Consider the following 26,063-nt stretch of genomic DNA (forward strand, 5'->3'; position numbering starts at 1 on the left):
TTACTGGTAGAAACTGAGAAGTTATTGGACAGTTACTGAGCATTCATAATTTCATTGTAGAGTGGCCTTTGGACAGTTGAACTGAGAGAGACAAAGGGATAGGGGAGCCTGTGTTTGAGCCGTCGCCATGGAGGAGAAGCACAAGAGCAGCCATGATCCCGCCCCGCCTCCTGTCAAGGACCAGCGTGTCGAGTCCCTCGGATGGCTCACAGAGTCCTCCATCATGCCCAAGAAGAAACGAGCCATCGCTGGTGTTGGTGCTTCCTCCATTGTCGAACTCCGTGCCCAGCTTTACCGCTCCCAGGAAGATGCCAAACGCATTAAAGAAGGGGACCCTGATGCTGAATTGCATCGATCGCGGAAGAAGAGTGACTCTTTTGGCAAGAAGAACGCTGGTGTTGAGGAACGCGCTAATAGGTAACGGAACTTTGGAACTATTCCGAGCAAGTTTATAGCAGATCCAAGGCTCCTTGTGTGCAAATTTGTGTGTGAATCGGGTCCTGTCACTTGACGTGATCAAGGTTGTGACTGTGTTAGAAAGCCGACCGTTGTGGTGCTGCATGGTCTGCATTGTGTTTTTGCAATCGGCAATGCCAGGTCTGTCTTTGAATGGTGAACGCGCCTTCAGATGAGATTCACTTCTTGAAACTGCCTTTTTAAGCTTTGCAGGATGATGACAATCCACCTTAAGGTAGACCTAAACTTGAGTCGTGACTTCCTCCGATATGTCAAGGTCTGGCCTCGACATATAGGTGCATTGAGGCAGCCTTTCGTTCAATTGTAGTCTGGAGTGCATCCCTTAGTGGCTAGCTGATAAGGAGGAAACGAAGTGGATCTTTAGAGCTCTGTTGCAATTGATTTTATTCAGTGAAGCTGGTCGATGAACCTTCACACTGCTCTGTGGTGTAAGGGTTCATTGTAAATTTGTCATGGATGATATCTCTGAGTGCGAGAGGTTTGACATTCGTTCATCCAATGCATAGAACTAGGGTATCTAGAGCACACAACATCCAACATCCTGATCAGAGCAAGCCACTAGACAACTCGCTCCAAGTCCACAAGCTTGGATTACCCCAGAAGCGTTCCAGTATCTATGTTCTCAGCTGTTGCAATGAGACTCTGTAAAGGACGCTAGTTTCTTATGTCTGGTGTTTTGGCACTTTGTGATTGAAGTTTTTTCGCTCTTTCTAAGCTTTGGCAGCCCCTGAACTTCTGATATGTGATTTTCTGCTACTTCTGTGATTGCTGTGTTGCATTTTCTGATTTCTCGTTTTTTGCATTCAAACATTGAGGATTTGATATCCACATGTCTGTCCTGACTCTTTTTCAACATTACGTCATTCTTTAAAGTCCGACTTGTCTCTGGTTTTTTTTTCTGGGAAAAGCTCTCACGCATGCAAACTTTTTATGGAGTTCCATATATTGTTTTGATTATTGTAATGACAATTTGACTGAGCAGGGACAAGTTGCAACTAAAAGCTGAAACGGATGGCTCAGCCAGCTATGCTGCATTGGAGAAGAAAGCTCAACTTTATGAAAAACTTGTGAGAGGTGAACTGCCGGATGAGGAAGAGAAAGAGAAGTACAACGTAGATTTTTTAAGGAAGGGTTTACTAGAGGATGAATTTAAACAAGAATTTGAAAGGGAAGGACCAGAAGAGAATTCTTCTGTGGATGACAACAGGCAGGATGGCATGGCAGCATCTGTTATTGAGAGGCGCACTGGAATTGGTTGGAGTAGTGATAAAGGAACAAGCACTGATCAACAGCACAAGCTTTTAGTAAGGTATGCAATATGCACTCACCTGCTTCTGATGGAGCAAACAATTACTGACTGCCATTTGTCTATTTGCATTTAACTGTGATGTGTCTAGATCCATTTGCTTAAGTGCATTGCATAAAATTGTCACTGCCACATTTCTACCGTCCTGTTGATGCAGAGATGTAGACTATGGAAACTAATTGATGTGTGGGCATATAATTGAACAATTGATTTAGCAGCTAGAATAGAACTGCCAGTCAGGTATCCATCTGGATTTCCTCTGTGGCTGGAATTGGTTGGAGTAGTGATAAAGGAACAAGCACTGATCAAGAGCACAAGCTTTTAGTAAGGTATGCAATATACACTCACCTGCTTCTGATGGAGCAAACAACTACTGACTGCCATTTGTCTATTTGCATTTTACTGCGAGATGTGTCTAGATCCATTTGCTAAAGTGCATTGCATAAAATTGTTACTGCTACATTTCTACCATCCTGTTGATGCAGAGATGTAGACTATGGAAACTAATTGATGTGTGGGCATATAATTGAACAATTGATTTAGCAGCTAGAATAGAACTGCCAGTCAGGTATCCATCTGGATTTCCTCTATGGCTACATATAAAGGATTTTTGGCAGTTTACGGGAAGCGTGTTCTGTTTCCAAAAGGCTGTGTCTCCGTTTAAGCAGATTAAAGGAAACACATGAAAACAACTGAAATATGAAGCTTATAGATGTCCAAGTGCAGCGGTGTACATGCAATATGCGAACACCAATAACTTTCTCCAAGAGACTTATGAAGAATACTAAGCAAAGGCTTTCCTTTGATGAAATAAGATATTGGCACAGAGAGTAATATGTATGGCTGGCCATGGGCCCACTCACATAAAAAAAACCTATATCTGCTACTAGATATATACTTGTGAAAAGTCTATACAAATGAACCATACTACCAAACAGTTAGATTATCAGCTCTGATAGCGACCCCATCAATATGCCTCTGCTACTCGCCTATGGGACCTGTGCCCTTGTCTATACAAGGCAGTACAGTCCGTACAAATGTACAGCCCGTTTTCAACGTCAGCATCCGCGTGCCACAGCCGTACAACTGTCTTGGGAAATGCACAGGGCTGCTTCTAGAGCTTGCAAGAGCTAGGGAGAGAGTCAGAGCAGCAGCCAATGCACAAGAGCATCAAAAAGCAATGAAAACAACCACAAGGAGCTTCTGTTGGACGTCCAAAACCTCTAGGAGAGTGAGGGAACAGATATGGAAGGTGCGGGAAGGGCATGCATACATATGCATGACAAATGCCACTTCTTTCTTGCCATTTGCCCCTTCATTAAAGTCCTAACCCCCATACCAAGGACAACGTTGGTTGTCCTTGGTCCCAACCTTTAGACCCCTCTTTAAAGCCTTTGCCTTGCCCCTAGGACCTAGTGGTGCACCTAGACTTTGCTCCTAGGAACTTTGAGGAAGGGTGCACTTCCTCTAGCCAGTCCCTCAGGGCCAAACCATTACTACACTTAAACTATGGTTAATCTCGGGTTAAGCATGGGTTGAGTTACAAAGATACTTTACATCACTTTTCACGTACCGGTGACATACCCTTCTCTTAAAACACCAAACTACCGAGGTTGCTGCTAAAAAAGTACAATGAAAATAAAGTAAATAGTTAGAAATAGCCCATACCAGAATGTACATTATCTATAAGATACAACCTACAATGATAATATGGGGTAGGAGAGCTCGAGAGTCCATCGAGATTCCATACATCAATGCATCCTCTGTGTCGAGTGTCACGAACACCCATCATGGAGACCTCACGGCAGAAATACTGTCAACAAGCAGCATCTTGGGTGAGACAATCGGTGTCACCAAGCGATCTCCAGTGACGTGAGCAGTCTGCATCAAGGAAGTGGAGGTGCTACCCTCCTCTTGAGCACTAGGCAATGCTGCAGAACTCTGCTGTGCTGAACCTGTAGGAGCCTGCACCGCAGTGGAATCAAGCTGAAATGCTTCCAGGTAGAACTGCAAAAGCTAAGCTGACTCTACCAGATCACCCTCCTCCATCCAGTTCGCATCCAGTGTAGGATAGTTCCCGAACTTCACTAGGTAGCGACCGGAAACTCTACCTTTTACTTTTCTTTCCATATGTGCCAAAATCTGTTCCGGAACCAAGATTTCATCCAACTCTTCAACCTCTGGCTGATCCTCATGAAGTAGGTCAGCAGGCACATCACCCTGGAAAGGCTTTAGTAAACTCACATGGAAGGTATTGTGTTTGGTCCAAGTGGCAGGTAGCTTCAGCCTATAAGCTACATCATTAATGTGTTCAAAAACCTGGAAAGGACCATAGTACCTCATCTTCAGCTTTGTGTACACTTTGGTCTTGCCTTTCATCTTCTTGAGTCGTGCTTTCTGAAAATGCAGCAGCACCCAATCGCCCTCTTTCAAGAGTAACTCGTGGCGATGCTTATCAGTTGCCCGTTTGTGCTTCTCCTGGCTTTTCTGGAGGTTTGTTTTGACCTTCTGGTAAGCAACATCCAAACTTTCCACAAATCTGTCCGCTTTAAAAGTCTTCTCTTTCGTATGTAGAATGGGAGGTACCTTCCGTTCTCCTACCACAATTTCAAAGGGGGCTTTCCCTGTGGATGAGTGTACAGTGTTGTCGTAGGTGAACTCAACAAGTGGCAGAAATTACTCCCATTTCGATTGCTGATCTGAAACATAGCACTTGAGAAGATCAAGGGCAGTGGAGTTGACTTCTTCGGACTGCTTATTAGATTCAGGATGAAAAGAGGATGAGAAATTCAGTGTGGTACCCATATTCTCAAAGATACCTCTCCAGAAAAGACTTGTCATACGCGGGTCTCTATCACTGAGGCATCCCGTGATGTTTAAACACATGAGACATAAAGAGTCTCTCCATTTGGTCTACTGTAATTTTCTTCCTTATGGGAATAAAGTGGGCCTGCTTGCTGAATCCGCAAATAATGGTCCATATCCCATCATGTCACGATGGTGTACGAGGAAGATCAAAGATAAAATCCATGGCAATGCTCTGCAGGATCGGGAATAGGTAAAGGCTGCAGCAGTCCAGCCGGCTTCTGCCTATCATATTTCACCTTCTGGCAGGTGATGCATGTCCTGACATATGCCTGGACATCCTTCCTCAATGATGGCCAAAAGAAATAGTGCTCCACAGCTTTGATGGTGGCATCAATGCCTTTGTGTCTTGCATAGGGTGGACATGACTCTCTATCAAACAGCCCAATCTGAGTCGCTGTAAGCATGCAATCTGCAAGTCACCCCCCCTGGGAAACATCAAGCCATAAGACTTTGTGCCTTGCAAGTAACGGAAGATGCGTTTACAGCCTGCCAATGTGTTGTCTTTGGGCTGTGCATATATTTGCTCACTTGAGATATTGCATACTGAATGTCGGGCTGTGTATTGTGTTGGAAAGGTCACCTCCCCATCTGTAAGCCCCCAAATGAGGAGAGCGTGGGGGAGGGAGACCTAGGGCAGGATGTGCCCAAAGAGAGATTACCTGGATGTGTGGATCTGGGACAGATCTGGAGCATTCATGGTTGGTGGGGTATCCCAAGGATGAAAGGCTGCATCAGGAGCAGCTCATGTGCAGGAAGATGGCGAGGACACAATGTCTTGGATCGGGCCTGGCATGAGGCACTTAGTGGACTGCAGCAGGACCCTATGAAAGGCGCGCTGACATCAGCATGTGTACGGAGCAGGGTACAAAGCTGTACGGATCTGTATGGGCTGCTGCAGGGCAGTGTACGGAAGAGGTACGGCCAGGACAAGGTGCCGGCAAAGGGCTGCAGCAAGGCGCAGTATAGTGGGGGTCTATGGGCAGGTCTATGGCTTGCAAGCAGGGCTGGCAGGTGGCAGGACAGCAGCAAAGGAGCTGGACCCTGCATGGAACAAAGGGCCAGCAAAGGGCCCTTATATAGGGCTGGTTGGGCTGAGCCAACCAGGTCGGTTGGGCCAGCCAACCCAGTCTGTCCAGTCGGTCCAGTCAGGGCAGACTGGTCGGTATTTTTGGTCAGGCCTTAGGGCCTATAAAAGGAGAGGCTTCAGGCCTCATTTCTCATCCAACAGTTCAGCAAAAGCAGGAGCAGACAGGAGCAGCCAGGAGCCACTCCCCTGGGCCTCACACTGGGGGTGAAGGAGAGTTGAAGGTGAGCTGCAGACTGAGTTCCTAGAGGCTGGACCTTGGCTGTCTTCTAGGGCAGCAAGGTGTTGTGATCACATTCTCTGGAGTAGCCTTCCGACAGCAGACAGGAGCAGCAAGAAGGCAAGCCTTGGACCTATACACAGGAGGTGAAGGTGACCCTGAAGGAGCTGCAGACTGAGCTTGAGAGGCAGCCCACCTAGGCTGATTCACAGGCAGTAAGGTGGAGAGGATTGTTCTGGACGGAAAGTCTACAGACGCTCGAGGTGGAGCACGCGGGCTCGAGTCTAGAGATAGCCAGCAGATAGGAGAAGGACCTTGTGGTAAGATCAGAGGACCACGCCATTGGTGGGACTCTGGATCTCTCTCTCTTGTATTGTGTCCATAATTGTGGACGGAAATATGTATTTTGGTGGTTTCTCTATCTGGTTGGTTCATTGTCTATTGATGAGTCTGCACACCTATTGAATGCACATAAGTAAAGAAGTTTGTGATTCCACACCCACACCGCACACCGTGTGAGCTCCTGGGCATTACTATAAGTCTTCCGCTGCGTGTACCCTCTGTTGGGTGTATTTTCTAACATATTGCACAAATAAATGAGGCATCCAACAGCCTGGCTGTAAAGTGTGACATCCACTGATTCACCTGCATCATACATAGTAAGCTTCAGCCCTGGCTCCATGGGAGTGGTTGTAGGCTTACAATCTTGCATGTTGAACCTATCCAAGAGCTTTTGCACATACTTGGATTGAGACATAACAATGCCACGCTTGTCTTGTATGAACTGGATCCCCAAATAGAAATTTAGCATGCCTAAATCTGTCATGTCAAATTCAGCTTTCAATCCAGCCTTGAAATCTGCAATTATTTCCTTATTTGACCCTGTGAGCAGCATGTCATCTACATAAAGAAGGATGACCAAAATATCCCCCCCATCCTTCTTGATGTAGAGGGTGCTTTCAGTGGGACTATTGTGGAACCCCTACCTGCCAGGAAGGCATCAATCTTGGCATACCATGCACGTGGGGCTTGTTTCAGTCCATATAAAGCTTTATTTATCTTGCAAACTTGAAGTGCATTGACTGAAAGTTCAAAGCCAGGAGGTTGTTTGACATAAACCTCTTCCTGCAAGTCTCCATTAAGGAAAGCTGTTTTTATGTCCAACGGATGGACATTCCAAACAAAAGTTGCAGCCATGGCAATAACTGATCTGATGGTGGTCATTCGGAATGTAGGAGCAAAAGTCTCCTCATAATCTATGCCCTTTTTTTGAGCATAGCCTTTGGCAACCAGCCATGCTTTATACCTATCAATAGACCCATCTGGCTTCCTTTTCACTTTGAAAATCCATTTGGTACCAATGGCATGTTTTCTTGGTGGTAAATCCACAACATCCCAAGTTTGATTTTTCTCAATGGACTGCAATTCATTATGCATGGCATTCATCTAGTGCACATTATCTTGGGCTTCATCAAAAGTTTCAGGTCTTCTTCATCAAGAAAAGTACTTGCATAAGCTGATTCAATAGAAAGAGCCCCCGTGCATGCCTTGCTGCACTACGACTTCTGCTAGGCAAAGGTGCCTCAAGTCTACTCTCCCTGAGAGTTTGTAGCAACCAGTTCGGGACTGTTTTTGTTGCATGTATGTCTTGAATCTCTTGCTTTACAACATCATCCACTGCCTGTGGAGGAACAAAATCAGCATGTGGCTGAATCGGGGCATGTGGAGCAGGTGGAAGCTACTGTAAATGCTGATTTTCAGCAAGAGCCTCAGTGGGGGAACCAAAAGCAATAGGAAGCAACCCCTCCAAAACATCATCGGAACAAGTTGGAATAGTGAATTCAGCATGTGTATGAGCTGAATTCTCTGAAAAAATGACGTCTCTACTCACAAAAATCTTGCATGTGGCAGGATTGTAGAGACGATAGCCTTTGCTTTGTGCACTATACCCAACAAAGATACACTTTAGTGCCTTATTTGACAACTTATGTCGAAACTCCACAGACACGTGGGCATATGCAACACATCCAAAAACATGAAAGTGATCCACTGAAGGCTTCCTCCCATGCCAAGCCTCATAGGGAGTCAAAGCCTTTGTGGAAGCCCGATTCAAGACATAATTTGCACACTTGGATCCAAAATCTGTGATACAACTTATCTATGAGGCAACTTCTTGCTAGTGAGCATGCATCTATCCATCTCCATGAGAGTTCCATTTTTCCTCTCATGGATGCACCACGATCAAAATACCATGTGTTCAATGTCTCATTGAACTGAAAGTGCATGCATCCTTCGAAGGGTCATAGTTGCAAGTCAGGAAAGCATTAGAGTCATCCTCAAGAGTGGCTGTGGTATGTGGACCAGCGACTTGAAAATCTGAAATGCAAGACAAAAAGGCATAATCCTCTTCCACAAAGTTGGCTGTAACATCCCCTCCTTCATGTGCATTAGGGCCTGATGCATCTGAGACAGCTATACCCGAATCCTTTTTCTTCTCCTTTGCTATTCTCTTCTCGCATTCACCAATGTAGTGACCCGGCTTCTTGCAGTAGTGACAAATACCCTTCCTCTTTGGCTTCTCTGCATTACCTTTGGCCTTGTGAGAGGGCTGTTCGGAATCAGCTTTATGCTGATGTGTAGGCTGATTTGCATGTTTCTTTTGCTGCCCTTTCCCTTTGGGCCTGAATTTTGAAAGGATGGCATGCTCGCCAGCCTGTGTGGCCATGTTCTTCCTCAATGACAAATTCAGCGAGGTATGAAAATCGAGATATTACTCAGGACGAGAATTCAGAGTGGTGGTAATCATCTCTACATCAGGAATGATCTCATCTATATTGAGCAATTATTCCCTCGAATCCTGAAGCTTGGTGAGGTGAGCATTCATGGAATCACCCTCATCCATATGTGTGTGAGATAGCTCTCTCTTTAGGAATGAAACCCGGGCATCATTTCTGGTTGCAAACATGTTCTCTTAAATATCCCAAGCTGCCTTCGAGGTCTTGCATGACCGAATGTGAGGAATGATAAACCTTTTGACAGAAAGGGAAATAACTGAAAGAGCTTGTGCATTACGTGAATCCCAACTTTCTGTTCCGGTGTGGGAGCAACCAAGACAGCAGCTGCTGCTCCTATCACTTGTCTTGCACCTTGACCTCGACCCCGTCCTCCACCTTGTTGAGGAGTCGTGTGAGATGCAACCACAGTTTCTGGCCTTGATTCATCTCCGTTGATATAATCCCATAGATGTTTGCCAACTAAGATTTTGCAAGCCATAAAACTCCATTAGGAGTGGTTGGTGCCATCCAACTTATCCTCCTGTGTGAGGACACCAAAGACCTCATTGGGATTGTTCTGAGCCATATCTGCCAGACAACTCAAAAAATGCAGCAAACCTGACAAGTGAAATCCCTTCCTGGGATGAAAGATGCACAACCAAAGTCTGCAAAAAATTTGTCCAAAATGAAAACTTACCGTCACAGCCTATCAAAGGCCTAAAATCCACCAGAATGCTCTGCAAATGCCCAAATCTGCAAAAATTGCTTGCAAAACTCTCAAATTATCTGTCCACTGCCAAATTGCATCCAAAATGCAAAAGCCTTATATTTTTGCAAGAAAATTGCAACTGAAAGAGGGCAAATTGACTAAAAGCCCCAAATGTTGTCAAAATTGCACTTTGCCTGCAAAAACCCAAATTTTTGGACAGAATCTGCAATCTGCTTGCAATGTCTGACCAAAAAATGCACAAAAGCACTCCAAAAATGCAATGTGCCTGCAAAGGACTCAGAAGCCCCAATTTCTCTGCAAATAGAAACACCTTCAAAGGAAGACACCTGTAAAATGATCTTGCAAGGAGACCTTGCAAAGGTATGACGCCAAGGAAGGGTATGGACACCTGCAAATGGTACAAAAATCCGTACAATGTACGGACAGTAGGGCGTTGTACGTGTGTAGTACGAAAATCTGTATTGTGCACAATCAATGTACGGATCGGTTCTATGTACGCGTGTACAGACGTTGATAGTACATGAATACGAGCACTGACAGTACGTGTGTACGGCGATTGTACGGGTGTACATGTGTACATCGATTGTACTATTGTACGGCATGTACATAGATTGTACGATTGTACGGCGTCTGGTAGTACGCCGTTGTACGGAAGCTTGCACAAATAGGATAGTACAGGACACTTGAAACCCATCGTGCTTGTACGAGTTGACGGGAGCCAGCGTACAGGCAAGCTGTCGGGAGATTGTACGGAAGAATTGGTACGTGGGTGGAGCTTCGGAATGGACCACGAATGAGTAGAAGGCAAGTGCAGGAGCTTGTGGCTCTGATACCAAATGTTGAAAATGGGAGCAAGAGAGGATGCAAGAGAGCAAGAAGCAAGCAAGGGAGCAGAGAGCAAAACGTCAAAGCTGGAATAGATAAGATGATGAAACGACAAGTGTGGAGGTGGTTTTGTCCAAGTGACAAAACCACACTAACCCACTAATTGTGGTTAGGGGGAAAAACCTCTAGTGAGGGAAAAGTGCCCCTAACTCACTTATGGATTACATTGGTCACTACCTAGAATATGCTAATAATTCTAACAAACTGATCATAAATACGTGAAAAATCAGCATCATTGGCATATTGATCATTTCATGGCATCAAGCTCATCATGATATGCAATGGTCACTGCTGAAACTTGTGGCTTAACAAACACTGCATCTAGAGTGGGCTTTTGTGAGAGTGCATCTGCAACAACTTTCTTCTTCCTAGGCACATGCACAATCTGAAATGAAACATAGAAAGAAAATTTGCCCACCTCATATGCTTCTCAGACAACCCTCTCTGAGTGAGAAAGTACCGCAATGACTGATGATTGGTCTGAACATGAAAATCAGCACCCAAAAGATAATGCTTTGAGGTGGACAGAGCATGTATGGCAGCCAACATCTCTTTCTCATAGATGCCAAAATTCATTTCAGCGTCTTGGAGCACTTTATTCTCATATGCTACGACTCTACCATCCTGCATAAGTACCCCTCCTACGCTGCTTCCACATGCATCTGCTTGGACAATGAAGGGTTTGCGAAGATCTGGCAAAATAATTACAGGATTAGACCAGAGTTGTTCCTTTAGTAGGTCAAAAGCTGCAATTTCTTTGGGACCCCGTTTGAAAGTGACCCCTTTCTTTTGTAAGGCATGTAAAGGATGTGCAATCTCTGCGAAATACCGGATGAACCTCCTGCAGTACGAGCACAAGCCAAGAAAGCTGCGTATTTCGTGGATGTTCTTCAGGTGTGGCCAAATCCTGATGGCCTCTACCTTGGCGGGGTCCATCCTAACTCCATCCTTGGAAACAATGTGCTCGAGAAAATGGATCTCATGCATGAAAAATTCATTTTTCTTAGCATTGACAAGCAACTTATGCTTCCATAGCTCCTCAAGAACAATTGCTAGGTGCTTCTTATGTTCAGCCTCATCCTGAGAGAACACGATGATGTCATCAAAGAAAGCGCCAACAAAGGCTCGGTGTTCTCTAAAAATCCTGTCCATCATTCTGTTGAAGGTGGCAGGTGCATTGGTTAACCCAAATGGCATGACAAGAAACTCGAATAGACCAAATGTGGTACGAAATGTTGTTTTGTGGACATCCTCTGGCTGAATTCTGATATGGTGATAACCACTCTTCAGATCAATGCGGCTGAATATTCCAGACCCCTGTAACCTATCCAAAATATCATCTATCCTGGGTATAGGGAATCTGTTCTTAATGGTAATTTTGTTGAGGGCTCTGTCGTCAATGCACATCCGTCAGTATCCATCCGTCTTTTGGACCAAAAGCACGGGTGAGCAGTTGGGTGAAGAGCTTGGCTGAATCAGCCCCGTCTCCAACAGGTCCTAAACTTGGGTCATAATTTCCCCTTGCTGGGCTGCACTGACCCTATAAGGAGGGCTACTACTAGGGATTATATCTATCGTATGGTCTTCTAGCCTTTCAGGGGGAACTCCTGTGGAAGTGAGTCAGAAAAACATTCCTTACAACTGAAAAAGAAAACCTGTCCGCTGTTTTTCTAGCTTAGAAAAATGAGACTCTTCTTCTATTGACTTCTTTTCATATGCAAACACTAAGTACCCTGAAAGGTGCTTTTTCATTACGTTGCCAATGGCAGAAGTAGATACAACAGGGATGGATTCTCCCTTCAATTTAGCATCAAGAATGTGGGTTTTGCCATGGTGAGTGAATGTGATTGTTTTATTCTTTGTATCCAAAACAGCCCCAACACGAAAGTGCCAAGGTATCCCCAGTAACACATCACAACCATTCAATGGCATTATATAACTCTTTTGTGTCAGCTCTGAATATGCATCCGCAGCTTGCCTATCACCGGAGTAATTGACTGAATGAGTCCCGAACAAGCCATATCTAAGGATCCACCTCTTCTGCTTGTATTCCCAACTTTTGAGCCAGCTTTGGAGAGATGAAGTTGGCCTTGGCTCCCGGATTGAAAAACATCAGAGCTGTTTGGTCTCTTATCTTGCCCCATGCCCGGCATAACTCTGTGGCATCTGTATTCCGAACAGCCCCAATCAAGTCTGGCAAAAGAGCAGTGGGCTTGGGCTTTTTATTCTTCTAATCAGTTCTCTTTTCCTCCTTGTGCTCACCCTGCTCTGTAGGAGGGAACTTCCACTTCTTATGTGGGCATTCAAAAGCCTCGTGGCCTTTCTCCTTGCAAGTATAACACTTGTTGGCATCATAAAGAATTTGCTTTTCCTCATCTGACATACGGGTCGGTACTCGCCTCTGTCCTGCAACAAACTTTGCCTTCATGGGCTGCGAAAACTTTTTGAACTTCTTAGGGGTTTCCGTCTTGCTGCCCTTTGACCTTGATGTCTCTTGTGAGCTTCCTTTGAACCCATAAACTTTCCCTTGCATTAGTGCATAAGCGGTAGTGGCATTCTCAACCAATTGGGACATATTGGAGACCCTTGTCTTCGTGCAGTAGTCCCGAATCTCCTTTGGCAACCCGCATCAATATCTTTCAATTTGCTCGGACAATGGTACATGTCTGTAAGAATTCACTGGCAGTAGGGCTTCCCAAAACTTCTTATTGTAGTCCTCTAAATTTCTGCAGTTTGCAGCATCTAACTTATACCAGGCGGTCATGATATCCACCTCAAAAGTGGTAGTGAGCCATGTTGCTGAGAAGACTTGCTTGAATTCGACCCAAGTGGTAGGTGCTCTGCCTTGGAAGAGGAGGTTGGTCCACCATTGGAGTGCATTGCCCTTCAAAAAGGTGGCTGCCTTTCGGACTTTGGAAGATTCTGTAAAGTGTCCACCTGAGTAGGCAGTATCAAACCGTTGCACAAATGTCAAAGCCTTCAATCTGTCCTGCATCCCATTGAAGGTCTCAAACTTTACAGTTGTCCCTCCCTCCTTGTAATCTTTCAATTTGCCTTTAGGGGTGAGATGTCATAAACATGGGGCTGTAAAAATGGTGGGGGCATCACTGCTCCTGTATTGTGAGCCATTCCACCCGTACCCATGGTGGGGTTTGGCATTCCAAGTCCCACTCTCTGCATCTGTGGCATATTCCAAGTATTGCCCATTGTCCTAGGCATTCCTGTCTACATTCTAGGTTGCATCCCAATGTTTCAATACATCATATTGGCATTTGCAGGGGGCATTCCACGCATCATAGGTTGCTGGAAATTCTGCATTCTGGGCTGCGTGCTGCCCATAAGGCTACCTGGCATTCCAGGTGCCTTTGCGGATGGTGCCACCATTGCCTGGAAAACCGCCAATTCCCCTCCGAAATATCTCAGGTGCATCCTAGGTTGAGGTAGGGCTTGCTGTCCCTAATTGTTTGAATGAAAGTTATTGGCATTACCCGCTATAGGGGTGATCGAGGGCATCTCTGAAGGCTGTCCACTGAAAGAAACGCACCTGTGAGTCTTCTTATGCTTCTTATGTTTCTTCTGACCTGTCTTTTTGCTTCCAAGGGGAGCAACCATAGGGGGAGGAGCTTGCATAATCTCCATGACAACATGTTGCAACTGCAACATGACTCCCGCTACACTTTGCATTCACAGCTGAAAAGGGGCTTAGGGATCAAGCTCCTCTGCCTCATCTACCTCATCCTGTGAGTCCTCAGTGGCATGCTCAGGAGAAACTGGTTGTGCCCCACTGTCCTGCTGGTCATCTCCCCCGCTGATGCTGTGCTCCTCTTCAAATCTCTCTAATGCTCGCTCCTCTTGCTCAGAGATGGTTAATGACCTCTCATGGTGTGACATGCTGGCCCCAAATTGTAGGCCATCTAATGGGCTATCCATAGATGCCACTTATACCTTGGTATGTGCCTTGTAGGCCTAGTTATAGTTAGTTAGGACTATTGGTATAGTTAGTTTATGTACCATCTAGGTCAGTTGGGACACTTAATCCAGTTACGGCAGTTAGCCTTAGAGTTTTGTTATGTTGGCTCTCCCTTGAGCCTCCACACTTTAGTTTTGCAGAAATCTATTACATCATCTTGTTTTTCTCCTTTGTGCTTCCATTGCTTCCAACACCCAATAGTGGTCTTAGAGTAGGTTGGGAATCCATTCCCTCAGCCATTGACAGCTTTCTCAAGCTGTTTGGCAGCCTTTTGAGCCCTCATTCTTGCTGATTTGCTTAGTTTTTTGAGGTTTTCTACACATCTATGAGGACTTGTGACCTCCTCGAGCATTTTTTTTTGCGCAAAAAGTAGTGCTACTCCTCGAGCATTTTGTCGCGGGAACTTCACTTTTGGCGCGGGAAATCGATGCTTTGGATCCTTTTCTACTGAAATCAGCAATTTATTGCTCTCAGCTTCTGTACGGAATTCCGTACACCTTGTATGGGCTGTACGGATTTCGCACGTGTGATTTAAAGCTGCTGCACCTGAGTACGGACGTGTACGAAGCTGCTGTACGGTTTTTTGATGCGGTACGGACCTGCAGTCTGCACATTTATTGCTGTACGGATTCCATACAGCTCATTAATGCTTGTACGGATCTGTACAGAAAGCTTTATGCAGTACATCTTCACACGTGTGGTCTGTACAATAGTACGGACTGCTGTACGGCCACTTTTACTCCTGTACGGACCTATCACAGGCTCTTTTCAGCTTGTGCACCGCATTTTTCAGTGGTTTGAAGCTCTTTGGTGTTGCCTCGTGCTGCGCATGGTTGTAAGACATGACACGTTAGACACACTTCAGACACGAGTGTCTAAAGTGTCTTAAAGATAAGACACGTAAGACACGTCATTGTGATTATAATAATAAATATTTAACTAATATATGTATACAAGTGTGCACAACTTGCTAGATTACAATAAGCTCCACTTAAACAAGGCAAGAAGTAACAATGCACTCGTACAATGTAGTTAAGAGTCACGACCTGCCACTCTAGACTTAAAAGTTAAAGCTAAGACTCACGACTCAACAGCTTGCAAGTTAAGAGTCACGACTCAACAGCTTGCAAGTCACAACTCACAATTTTAAAGGTTTAAATTGACAATTGAATCTTGATATTGAAAAATCTAGATAAACAACTTAACAAGAGCCTAGAAGGCTACATAGATTATATACCAATCATCACATATCGATAAACGTAAATATCATGGCAACAATCAGTCAGTCACATGTGACATGAATGAAATCTGCATCTCAATACATATAATTGAAAGGAAACTTTCAACTCTCAAGAGTTAAAGCTCTCAAGATTCATCCTAATGAGGTCTCCCACTTTTGGATCCAAAGTCACCATCAATGATAGCATGGTTAAGTCAAACTCAATGTTTGTTGTTACACCCTACCAAAAAAAAAAAAAAAAAGAGTGTCTAAAGGTATCTTAAGGTAAGACACGTGTTAGTGTCTTAACAACCATGGTGCTGTGTGCCGGCAATTGAAGTCATTTGGAGATATTTGGAGCGTGCTGAAGTGATCTCGAGTCCACTCCTTGAGCCCATTCTTCCTCATTTGGCATCCCTTTGCCTCGGGTTGCGAGCTCTCCTCCATTGGATCTCTTTCTCTCCATTTCTAAGTGCTCTCCTCCTCGCGGGAGCACTTTCTTTTGTTGTAATTCTCATTTCCAGCTCTCTTTTGCTTGCATTCAGAGCCTTACACTATTGTCCTTTTGGGCTACATCATTGGGTAAGCCGTTGTTGCATTGGCTCTTTCCAATGCATTTTGGAAAGGCCTCGTGTTGCCTTTGGGGATTTTTCTTGCAACAGGTACACCTTGGGACAATAGAGTCTCTTTTAGGCATAAGCTTTGAAGCTTGGGCAGATTTTTGTTACTTAATTATGAGAGGTTGCCTTTCTCTCATTTGCTTTGCCAGTTGGTGCATTTGTCTTGTATTTCAACACCGTGTCTGGTGGCAAAGATGATTTGTTTGGGCTGATTGGGGTTGATGACAAGCTTGATGGCACCAATTATCCCATGTGGTCATACATGATGGGACATGTTTTGGTTGCCAAGAATCTATGGCATATTGTTTCAGGTTCTGAGGCTAGGTCTACATGCACTGTTACTTATGGGGCTACACCTACAGTCTCTGCTTCTTCAGGTGATGGGTCTTCAGGTGATGGTTCTAATGCTACTGCTAGGATACCTGCACCTCCTGCTCCAGGTGCTTTGCCTCCTTCACAAGAGTAAATTCAGTGGGATGGTGGTGTCGCCAAAGCACATGCCTTGATTGCTCTTTCAGCGAAACGGGTTATTATCCCTCATATCCGGTCTTGCAAGACAGCTAAGCAAGCATGGGATCAGCTTGCATCTTTGTATCAGGTGCAGAATGAGGCGAGGGTTGCCTATCTCCGCAAGCAGTTGAAAGACTTGAAGCCTGAAGAGGGCAGTAACATGGATGCCTATCTCACTAATGTGAAGGATTTGAAAGAGCAGTTGACCAACATTGATGAGATTATGCCTGATTCTCAGATTGTTTCTAATACCCTTGATGGCTTGCCTAATTCATATGAAGAGCATGTGCTTCATGTTCCAGGCATTCGTAAGAACCTCATTTCTATTTCAGCCATTGCTACATGTAGCTTTCAGGTTCTTTTTGATGGTGTGCGGCGCACAGTGTATGATGCTACACATGCCTTTATCATGGTTTCGACTGGCACATTGTCTAGAGGTCTTTATAAACTTGATGCTTATGACAGATGTTTGGATGATGATGCTGCACTTGCCGATGCACATGCCTTTGCTCTTGATTCTACCATGGTAGATACTCATTTGTGGCATGAGAGGTTTGGACACCTCACTTCTGGAGCCCTGGTAAAGTTATGTAAGGAAGATATGGATGTGGATCTTCCCAAAATGCATATGCCTACCAAACATGTTTGTGAGCCATGCTTGCTTGGTAAGATGCACCGTGCTGCGTTTTCCAAGGATGGGAGAGTTGGTGCTTCACGCAAGCTTTATCTGGTTCATAGTGATGTTTGTGGACCCATGAGGGTTGCAGCTCTTGGGAGGTTCTACTATTTTGTCACTTTTATTGATGATTTCATTAGGTACACTTGGATTTTCGCATTGAAAAAGTTTCTTCATGCTTCAAGGACTTTATTGCCTTGGCTGAGAATGAGAGTGGGCTGCACATTGCTCACCTTAATACAGACAGGGGTGAATACATGTCGAAGGAGTTTGCTGATTTTTTGGCTTCCCGTGGCGTCAATCATTGATGCACGGTGCCTTATACTCCTCAACAGAATCCCGTGGCTGAGCGGAAGAATAGATCAATGATGGAAATGGCCAGATGCATGTTGAAAGGCAAACATTTGCCTAATAAGTTGTGGTTGGATGCGGTCATGTGTGCAAATTACATCTTGAATAGATGTCCTACAAAAGCATTGCAGACTATCACACCTTATGAGGCTTGGATGGGTCATGCTTAGCTTATGCTCATGTGCCTTCATAGAAACGCACGATTTGTCAGCCCCGCACGGGCAAGTGTTTTGTCAGTCGGGATGTTGTATTTGATGAATCTTCCACTATGCCTTTGCTGGACTGTCAAAAACAGCCCATTGTTGATGCCTCTGACATAGTTGACAGCTTGATGCCTTTGTTTCCCTCCGATGCTCGGGATGATGTTCCATCTGAGGTTGTACCTCTTCCATCTGTTGGTCATTTGCAGCCACATGTGCAGCCATAAATTCAACCTGATATGCCTATCATTGATCAGGATCATTTGCACAGGGCTCTTGTGACCAGGAAAGAGCAGAGCCCAAAAAGGTACCCCGTTGGCTCCTTGACATATTAAAAGACAGCAAACAAGATGCTCCTCTGCCAGCCCGTACGTGAGCAGCTGTCCGGAAAGAGCATGCTAGTTTTGTTGCTTCTTTGGTTGCTACAGCATGCTATGGAGAGCCCTTATGTCATCAAGATGCCTTTCAGAATGATTGTTGGATGAAGGCCATGCAAGCTGAATTGGATTCTATACATCAGAATAACACTTGGAAGTTGTGTGATTTGCCTCATGGCAAGAATGCCATTGGAACTAAGTGGGTTTACAAAATCAAACTGAAAGCTAATGGTTCAGTGGACCACCCGTCTTGTTGCTAAGGGCTATGCTCAGCAGCATCGCATTGACTTTGAGGAGACTTTTGCTCCCACTTCCAGGATCACTACTATTTGTATTGTTATTGCCTTTGCTGCCCACTTTCATTGGCAGATACATCAACTTGATATTAAGACAGCTTTCGGTCATGGGCATTTGCAGGAAGAGGTCTATGTTTCCCAACCTCTTGGCTTTGAGGTCGAAGGTTCTGAAAGCAAGGTATGCTGCTTGAAAAAGGCCCTCTATGGATTGAAGTAGGTACAATAGGCTTGGAATTCAAGAATTCATACTCATTTGCTCACACTTGGCTTTCAGAAGAGCCTTACAGAGGCTACCCTTTACATCCGCAAGCGTGGGATAGATTTGCTGATTTTAGTCCTTTATGTGGATGACATGCTTCTGATTGGGACACATGCTCAACAAATTGCACATTTTAAAATTAATTTACAGCAGACATTTGCTATGTCTGATCTTGGTCTTCTGCACTACTATCTGGGCATCCAATTTGCTAGCAGTGAGGGGGGCATTTTGATGTCACAATCCAAGAACATTGGATAGCTTTTGCAGCGTTTTCAGTTTGAGGATTGCAAGCCAGTATTCACACCTTTAGAGACTGGTTTTCGTTTCTCTTCTGAGGATGGAAGCGGTACATGTGATGTCACTCTCTATCAGCAGGTAGTTGGTTTTTGACTTACCTATGCCATACGAGACCTGATCTACAGTATGCTGTCTCACAGTTGAGCAGATATATGCACAGTCCATCTACGCACCATTGGCATGCCGAGAAGCGTGTTTTCAGATATCTTAAAGGCACTCAGCATTTAGGCCTTCTTTATGGGTTTGATACTTCACTTGCCATGCATGGATTCATTGATAGTGATTGTGCTAGTTGTTCATACACTCGTGTGTCACATAGTGGCAACTGTTTTATGCTTGGTACTTCATGTGTTTCTTGGTTCAGCAAGAAGCAAAGTACAAAGCAGCTTTTACAGCTACAATGGAGTGTATTTGGCTTCGGAAGCTACTTGCAGATTTTTGTGCATGTCAGACTGCTCCTACCGTCATCTTCATTGATAGTCAGAGTGCTTTGGTTGTTGCATGGAATCTAGTTTTCCATGCTCGCACAAAGCACATTGAGGTGCACTATCACTATGTCAGAGAGCGATTATCAGCAGGTGATATTGAGTTGTCTTATGTTCCCACTGAAGACAACTTGGTAGATCTTTTTACGAAGGCTCTACCTCGACCTAAGTTTGAGGCTTTTCGGCAAGCTTTAAACTTAGTACCTTTTGTAACTTGATCTGTTGTACTCTATACAGTCATAGGTTGCTATATCCCTACGGGACGAACATGTGCAACCATGACACTAGATATTTAGGTATCCTGCGCCATGTTCAGGATACTTCAGCCCATACCGTGGAGGGGGTTTGTAGGCCATCTAATGGCCTATAGATGCCACTTATACCGTGGTATGTGCCTTGTGCCAAGCCTAGTTATAGTCAGTTAGGCCTATTGGTACAGTTAGTTTATGTACCATCTAGGTCAGCTAGGACACTTAGTCCAGTTAGGGCAGTTAGCCCTAGGGTTTTGTTATGTTGGCTCTCCCTTGAGCCTCCACACTCCACACTTTCAATCTATTACAGTGGCTCGTTTTTCTCCCTTGCGCTTCCATTGCTTCCAACACCCAACACAAATGCATTGGCGTCCCTTATGGTATTTATTTAATGCTTTTGAATGGAAATGCTTTACAACAGGGGCTTACCCCTGCACTGTTCCTCTCTGCAAATCCTCTACCTGTCTTCACGGCATCTAATCCAAGTGCACCACTAGAATTCCAACTAGCAAGGCATACTTAGGAATCCACTTTTGATCTGACCTAACTGAGAGGCATTCAGGCATCCATACCACTGGCATACTAAGCTCAAGGCAGCCTCAAGGCTATCACATGCATCCACATTGTCCTTAGGCCTACGATAGGAACACCCTTGGGTGCTTGCTAGAACCTGTAGGAGTCCTGAAAGGATTGCAAACAACACGCATGCACTGCAAAAAGCTGTAAAGCAAGAAAGAACAAAAAAGTAGAACCTGGAACCAATTCCCGCTGTCTGTGGCAGAGGGGCGAGCTCCTGCCTCGCACCTCTATCCAGGCTTCTCGCAAGGTGCAGGCGACTTCCTTTAATCAGGATAAGAGAGAAATGAAGATAGAGAGCGGAGGGTGAGCAAGAAAGAGCTGTAGAGAATCTTCAGCTTGCAGATCCGCCTCAGAGCCTCAGCACCGAGATTTGGCCTGCAATCCTCGCTTCCACCAGCTCAGCACTGCCTTGGGATCTGTGCCCTTGTTCGTACAAGTCTGTACAGATGTACGGCCTGTTTTCAATGCCAAAATCTGCCTCGGGAGATGCGCCTCAGTTGTAAAACTGTCTTGGAAATGTGCCAGCAGCCGGGGCTGCTTCTAGAGCTTGTAGGAGCTATGCAGAGAGTCAAAGCAGCAACCAATGCACTAGAGCAGCAAAAAGCAACGAAAACAACCACAGAGAGCTTCTGCTAGACGTCCAAAACCTCCAGGAGACTGAGGGAAGAGAGATGGAAGGTGGGGGAAGGGCATGCATACACATGCATGACAAATGGCACTTCTTTCTTGCCATTTGCCCCTCATTAAAGTCCTAACCCCCATAGCAAGGACAACGTTGGTTGTCCTTGGGCCCAACCTTTAGACCCCTCTTTAAAGCCTTTGCCTTGCCCCTAGGACCTAGTGGTGCACCAGACTTTGTCCCTAGGAACTTCTAGGAATCGTGCACTTTCTCTAGCCAGTCCCTCACAGCCAAACCATTACTACACTTAACCATGGTTAACATCGGGTTAAGCGTGGGTTGAATTACAAAGACACTTTACATCACTTTTCACGTTCCGTGACAATCAATAATGCCAAAATCCAACACCCTAGTGCTGAAGTCAATAATAAACACACTTGGTAGAACCAAGAAACTAATTTTTAATTTCCATAAAAAATGAAAATAGCTCCAAAAACCCAAAACACAAAAAAACTCAATCTAGAATCCAATTGCGATTGAGCAAAGGTCTATGTCAAATCGTCTAGAAGGATTCCTAGTGCAAATCCTCAATTTGGGAGTGTCCAAGAAGTTTAAATCTGTAAAATGCCCGTAGAAATCAACAGTGGGTTATGTGGAAGCTAATAGGATCAAGATCTATAGTGTAATGATGTCAGAATGCAAGCTCCAGCCCAGAACTTGAAATTGTCTGCAAAAGCTAGAGCGAGGTGGAATCAAGAGGGATTAGGAAGATGGCTTGGGCTAACTCAAACTCGTGTAAGAAATCAACCAAATGCAGGAGAATTAGGTAAAACAAAGCAAAAATTTGAAAAAGTAGTTTTGCTTAATCATAAATCTAAACTAGAGTCTAGTAAGTAGAGCTTGTTTTATTAATTTAATGGTAGTTATAGGATAATTAACTTAACCTAAATAGGGGATATTAATTGTGGTATATATATTAATCTCCAAGGCATCATGTTTGCTTGTGGCCCAATAGTTGCATATTCCTAGATGCTGACTGCAATACTTGTGTGTGTTGAGGTTTCTTGCATGCTTCCTATGTCTGTTTTACCGTTTTGGGGTGAGGTCCTCTCCAACATAGGAATGTGCACCTTATAGATAACGGGGATGTTTGCAAGTATTATAGCCCACGCGTGGGGTCCAGCAGTGTGCATACAATGGGTCTAGTTTTACCAATCTTCATATCTGCTCCCCTAAAGGTTGAGCCGGGTTCTAATATTGTGGATACCTGTTCAGGCAAGTTAATGAGGAGACCATTGAGGCCAGAGAGAAGGCGATGATTTTGAAGCAACGTCGACAGCTGCAGGCTGAGAAAAATAGAGAGAAGCTACGACAAGCATTTCTTAAGAAGAAGCTGGAGAAGCTCAAAGCTGCTGCACTGAAAGAACAAGACTCTGTGCTTGGAACTTCTCCAAACATGGAACAGAATGTTCAACAAGGGACAGAGTGATTTTGGCTTAACATATCTGAAGGTATCATTCACTAAATTTGTATTCAGTACTGATGATTGTGGAAGCAATTATTTTAATGAGAGGTGAGCTGGTGGATGCTCTGATGGATTCAATTTTTATTATAATATTTGCCTTAATTTAGTATTGCGTATTTTAGTAGTTGTCTCGTAGTTTCTTTTCTCTGGAAAACAAAAGGAAAAAAAGTTGTCTTGTGTGAATATTTTATATGAAAATGAGCTCGGGAACAATCTTATGGTCTGATTGAAAATCATTAGAGCAAAGTGGATTGAGGATGCAGATCTGAATAAGCTGTTCTAACTTAGCAGGCAATTTGAGCTAGAGTGCTAAGATGTGGCATGAGGTATTGTTTATATTGTATATTAAATGCCCCAAAAGCATAGACCTGATGCTTTGAAATGGTGTTTTATTACCATAGTTAAATGAGATTGCGAGCAGGTGCACCAGTAGCTCATTCGCGGCCAAAGGAACCTAGTTGTTCCCTTACGTAGATAAGATTGGAAGTATTACATAAGGGTTTTACGGAATTTTACAATCGTAATAGCAAAAGAAGCTAGCTAAAGGGACATTATTTCCATGGTTCATGGTTGGAGGTCTTTTACCTATTGTTTAATTCAATGCTATGAAGTACCCTAAGGAGAATAGTATTATATAAATAGATGTTAGTGCCGGAAAACAAACCTACACTTGCCTGTAGCATAGCATAGCTATTGCAATGTGTAGATATCTGATAGATTAATGTCCTCGGAATCACAATGTCCTTGGAATCCCTGACTGAGAATGCAAAACTTCTATTTCATAAGCTATGGCACGGTACAACACCGCTTAAAGACTTGTGCATATACAAGAGGATATAGAGAGCACTGCAGATGTGAAAGATTGCACACAGATGTACAGCCAAAAGAAAGGTATACAGATATCCAATCAAAGTACACATCTGTTCCAACACCTTCAGCAAACATTGACTGAGGTATGACACCAAGAAAAGCTCTGTTTGCTGAACATCTGCTGTAGAACCCCTCCCGGATCACCACCTGCCTCTCGTAGGCTTCAGTAGCTTATCTGAACTGAGGAATTCCCACCCAAAGGGGCCCTTTTATGGGGCTAGGGAGCCCCTGGTCTGGCCGACCAGACCCTACAGACTGGCTGACCCAGTAAGTCTAACCAGAACAGGGCCAACTGGCCTGCCCTCCTGCAAATGTCCTCTACCGACTGCAGTTGGTGAGACTGCTGACCAGAGCAGTCTCTGCTGCCTATAACGGTCCCTGCTTACAGCAGGCTTTACACAGCTCCACTGCCCGGGTTCAAGCCCTGCAGCCAGCCCTAAAGATGGGCTTACTCTACCATTAATCCGGGACTGTAGTACAACCAGCTCTGGTGGGTTTGGTGCCTCATGTGGCTGCGCTAAGACTAAACCAAGTAGGATGTAGGATGGCTGCCCACATGGCACCCTCTCTGCTGCCCATGTGGCACCTCTCTGAATCTCCCTAATGTGCCCATGTGGCACAATCTGCACCAACATCTTGTAGGTGACAAGCCCCATTGCAAACCTCACTTGAGGGCTAACATGCGGGGAATCTTTCGAAACCCAGATGGCAGCTTATGCTTGGGTAGTGATGAGAACATCAGTGTAGCTTTGCTTACTAAATTATTGTACATGTACACACACACACACACACACACACACACACACACATAGCAGTCATGCAGGAACCTTTGTGAGGATGATGTGAAGGCGATTCACGAGAGCAAAGAAGCAGGTAACGATAGCAAAATAGATGTGGAAAACATGAAGCAGTGGCAACATTTACAACGAAGAAAGCACTAGTGTTCTTCTAACGTCTCACTAGAGGTAGCAATGTTCCCGAGCAAGAACTCCTTATGTTCCTTCTGAAAAGAATGGGGACTTTGGATGTTTGTATGTAGGGGTGGTGACATTGACTTCAGTTCTAGTGCGATTGGGATTGTTCAGGCTTGATCTTCATGGGATTTAGTTTTGTCTATCACAGCATCAAAAATATCATGAGCATCCAGCTAATTGAAAATTCAACTTTCACATGCTCTATGCATAGCCATTAAACCTCTCCTCTCCTGGATGTTATACACAGCCATGTCTGGAAGAGGGACGGGGTAAAAGGGGGTTCTAGAAGGACTAAAGTGTGGGCTTAACTCTGTACATGTTTTGTTTAGGTCTGTGTAAAGTTTGGGAATAAGCCTGGTTGTATCGGGTTGGTTCTGTTGGTGTACTGTTGGTTGTGAACTCGTGGCCTCCGTGAACTTTTCTGTAGACTTGTTCAATGGGATTTACAGAGCTTGAAGCTGTTTTCTGGAACTCCCTTGGTTATTTTGGACGGGAAAAGTTTCTATTGTTAGGTGACCATGAGTCATGCAGACAAATGCAGCAACTAACATTAGAAACAAGATTATAAGGACAATCAGAACCAGGACAAATGCAGCAACTAACATTAGAAACAAGATTATAAGGACAATCAGAACCAGGGTCGAGGGCTCTGGAGGGTTTCTCCTGGGTAAACCGAGAGTGAAGAATATATAATGGCAGTGCTTGTTAGCATATCATCCTTCATTTAAAGGCCCATAAAGAGCATCTTTGCGACATTTAGCTCAGAGCAATGGCCTGTTTCTTGTTTGGGCTCTGTCCATGTCTGGATCTTTATGTGTCCACATGCAATTGCATACGTAGATGTGTTGTAATCAGAAAAATTTCATACTTTTTTGTTCGGGTACAAGACCTGTACTCTCACTCTCTCATAACATGAAGGTGGACTGGTTAGTATCTGCTGATATTTATGCTATAGATATAACCCTGTGCTTTGTTAACATCGATATTTATTGATCTCAAGGTGATTTTTTGTTCTGCGCAGACTTGATCAGAGCTTTTGGTGATTGTTTGAGGTCAAATTATTTGAAACGTAGATCCTGCATGGAGTCAAAGACTTCAACGTTCTGGAGGCTTCAAGTAAATGGTACTTCTTTTTGCAGGATAAAAGTTTGATGGAATACGTTTGGAGCCTAATGTTTTCAAAGCTCATGTATTCATAGGATTGTCGGGCCATATTTTACTTTCCGTTTTCTGTCAATATGGTGATAGTTTTTGTCTGTTTGGTAGGTGCACGAACTCCTAAGATGAGGGAGTCTCAAAACCAGTGACTCATTCTCCCGTTTCTGGAGAAAATATACCCCAGCTTGCCCGAATTCATCTGGCAGGCTTGTATCAAAGAGACAGGTGCTTCATTTTAGAAGTGTTATCCTTGTACTTTTTCTGATCCGACATTCACTCGTATCTGAAGCTCAATAGAGGTTGCAGTCTTTTTGTTAATTCAAGACCATGGGGAGTTTTCTATGTAGTGCTGTATGAGTTGATGCGAATTGAAAGTTTCACATTTGTACCAGATCAAGTGTTACGTTTATCTTCTAGTATTAGTGGATACACGTCTAGATGGCTTGAAACCAGGAACTTTCGTCGCTTGATATGTTTGTTACA

The 26,063-nt window shown here is 44.4% G+C and overlaps 1 protein-coding gene across 2 annotated transcripts; it reads left to right on the forward strand.

The window, feature by feature from the left end:
* Positions 1-26,063, forward strand: LOC147901599 (uncharacterized protein At4g18257-like). 2 transcript variants are annotated; one of them, XM_087375050.1, is made up of 5 exons: positions 1-417; positions 1,460-1,786; positions 22,329-22,564; positions 25,444-25,545; positions 25,689-26,063. In XM_087375050.1, the coding sequence occupies exons 1-3, from the start codon at positions 128-130 to the stop codon at positions 22,540-22,542; spliced, it is 831 nt and encodes a 276-aa protein (XP_087231176.1). In that variant the 5' UTR covers positions 1-127; the 3' UTR covers positions 22,543-22,564; positions 25,444-25,545; positions 25,689-26,063. The 2 variants fall into 2 exon arrangements, with proteins under 2 accessions (XP_087231176.1, XP_087231177.1); XM_087375051.1 differs by having other exon boundaries at positions 25,444-25,538.

This window comes from Dipteris shenzhenensis, chromosome 5, assembly GCF_047967505.1.
Source record: "Dipteris shenzhenensis isolate YYH24624 ecotype China chromosome 5, Dip_SZ_1.0, whole genome shotgun sequence".
Taxonomy (NCBI): domain Eukaryota; kingdom Viridiplantae; phylum Streptophyta; class Polypodiopsida; order Gleicheniales; family Dipteridaceae; genus Dipteris; species Dipteris shenzhenensis.

Excerpts from the sequence above, each read along its gene's own strand:
- LOC147901599 (XM_087375050.1), top strand. The coding sequence starts at position 128 with ATGGAGGAGAAGCACAAGAGCAGCCATGATCCCGCCCCGCCTCCTGTC. Across the intron at positions 418-1,459 it reads GTTGAGGAACGCGCTAATAG|GGACAAGTTGCAACTAAAAG; the intron begins GTAACGGAACTT and ends TTGACTGAGCAG. Across the intron at positions 1,787-22,328 it reads CAGCACAAGCTTTTAGTAAG|GCAAGTTAATGAGGAGACCA; the intron begins GTATGCAATATG and ends ATACCTGTTCAG.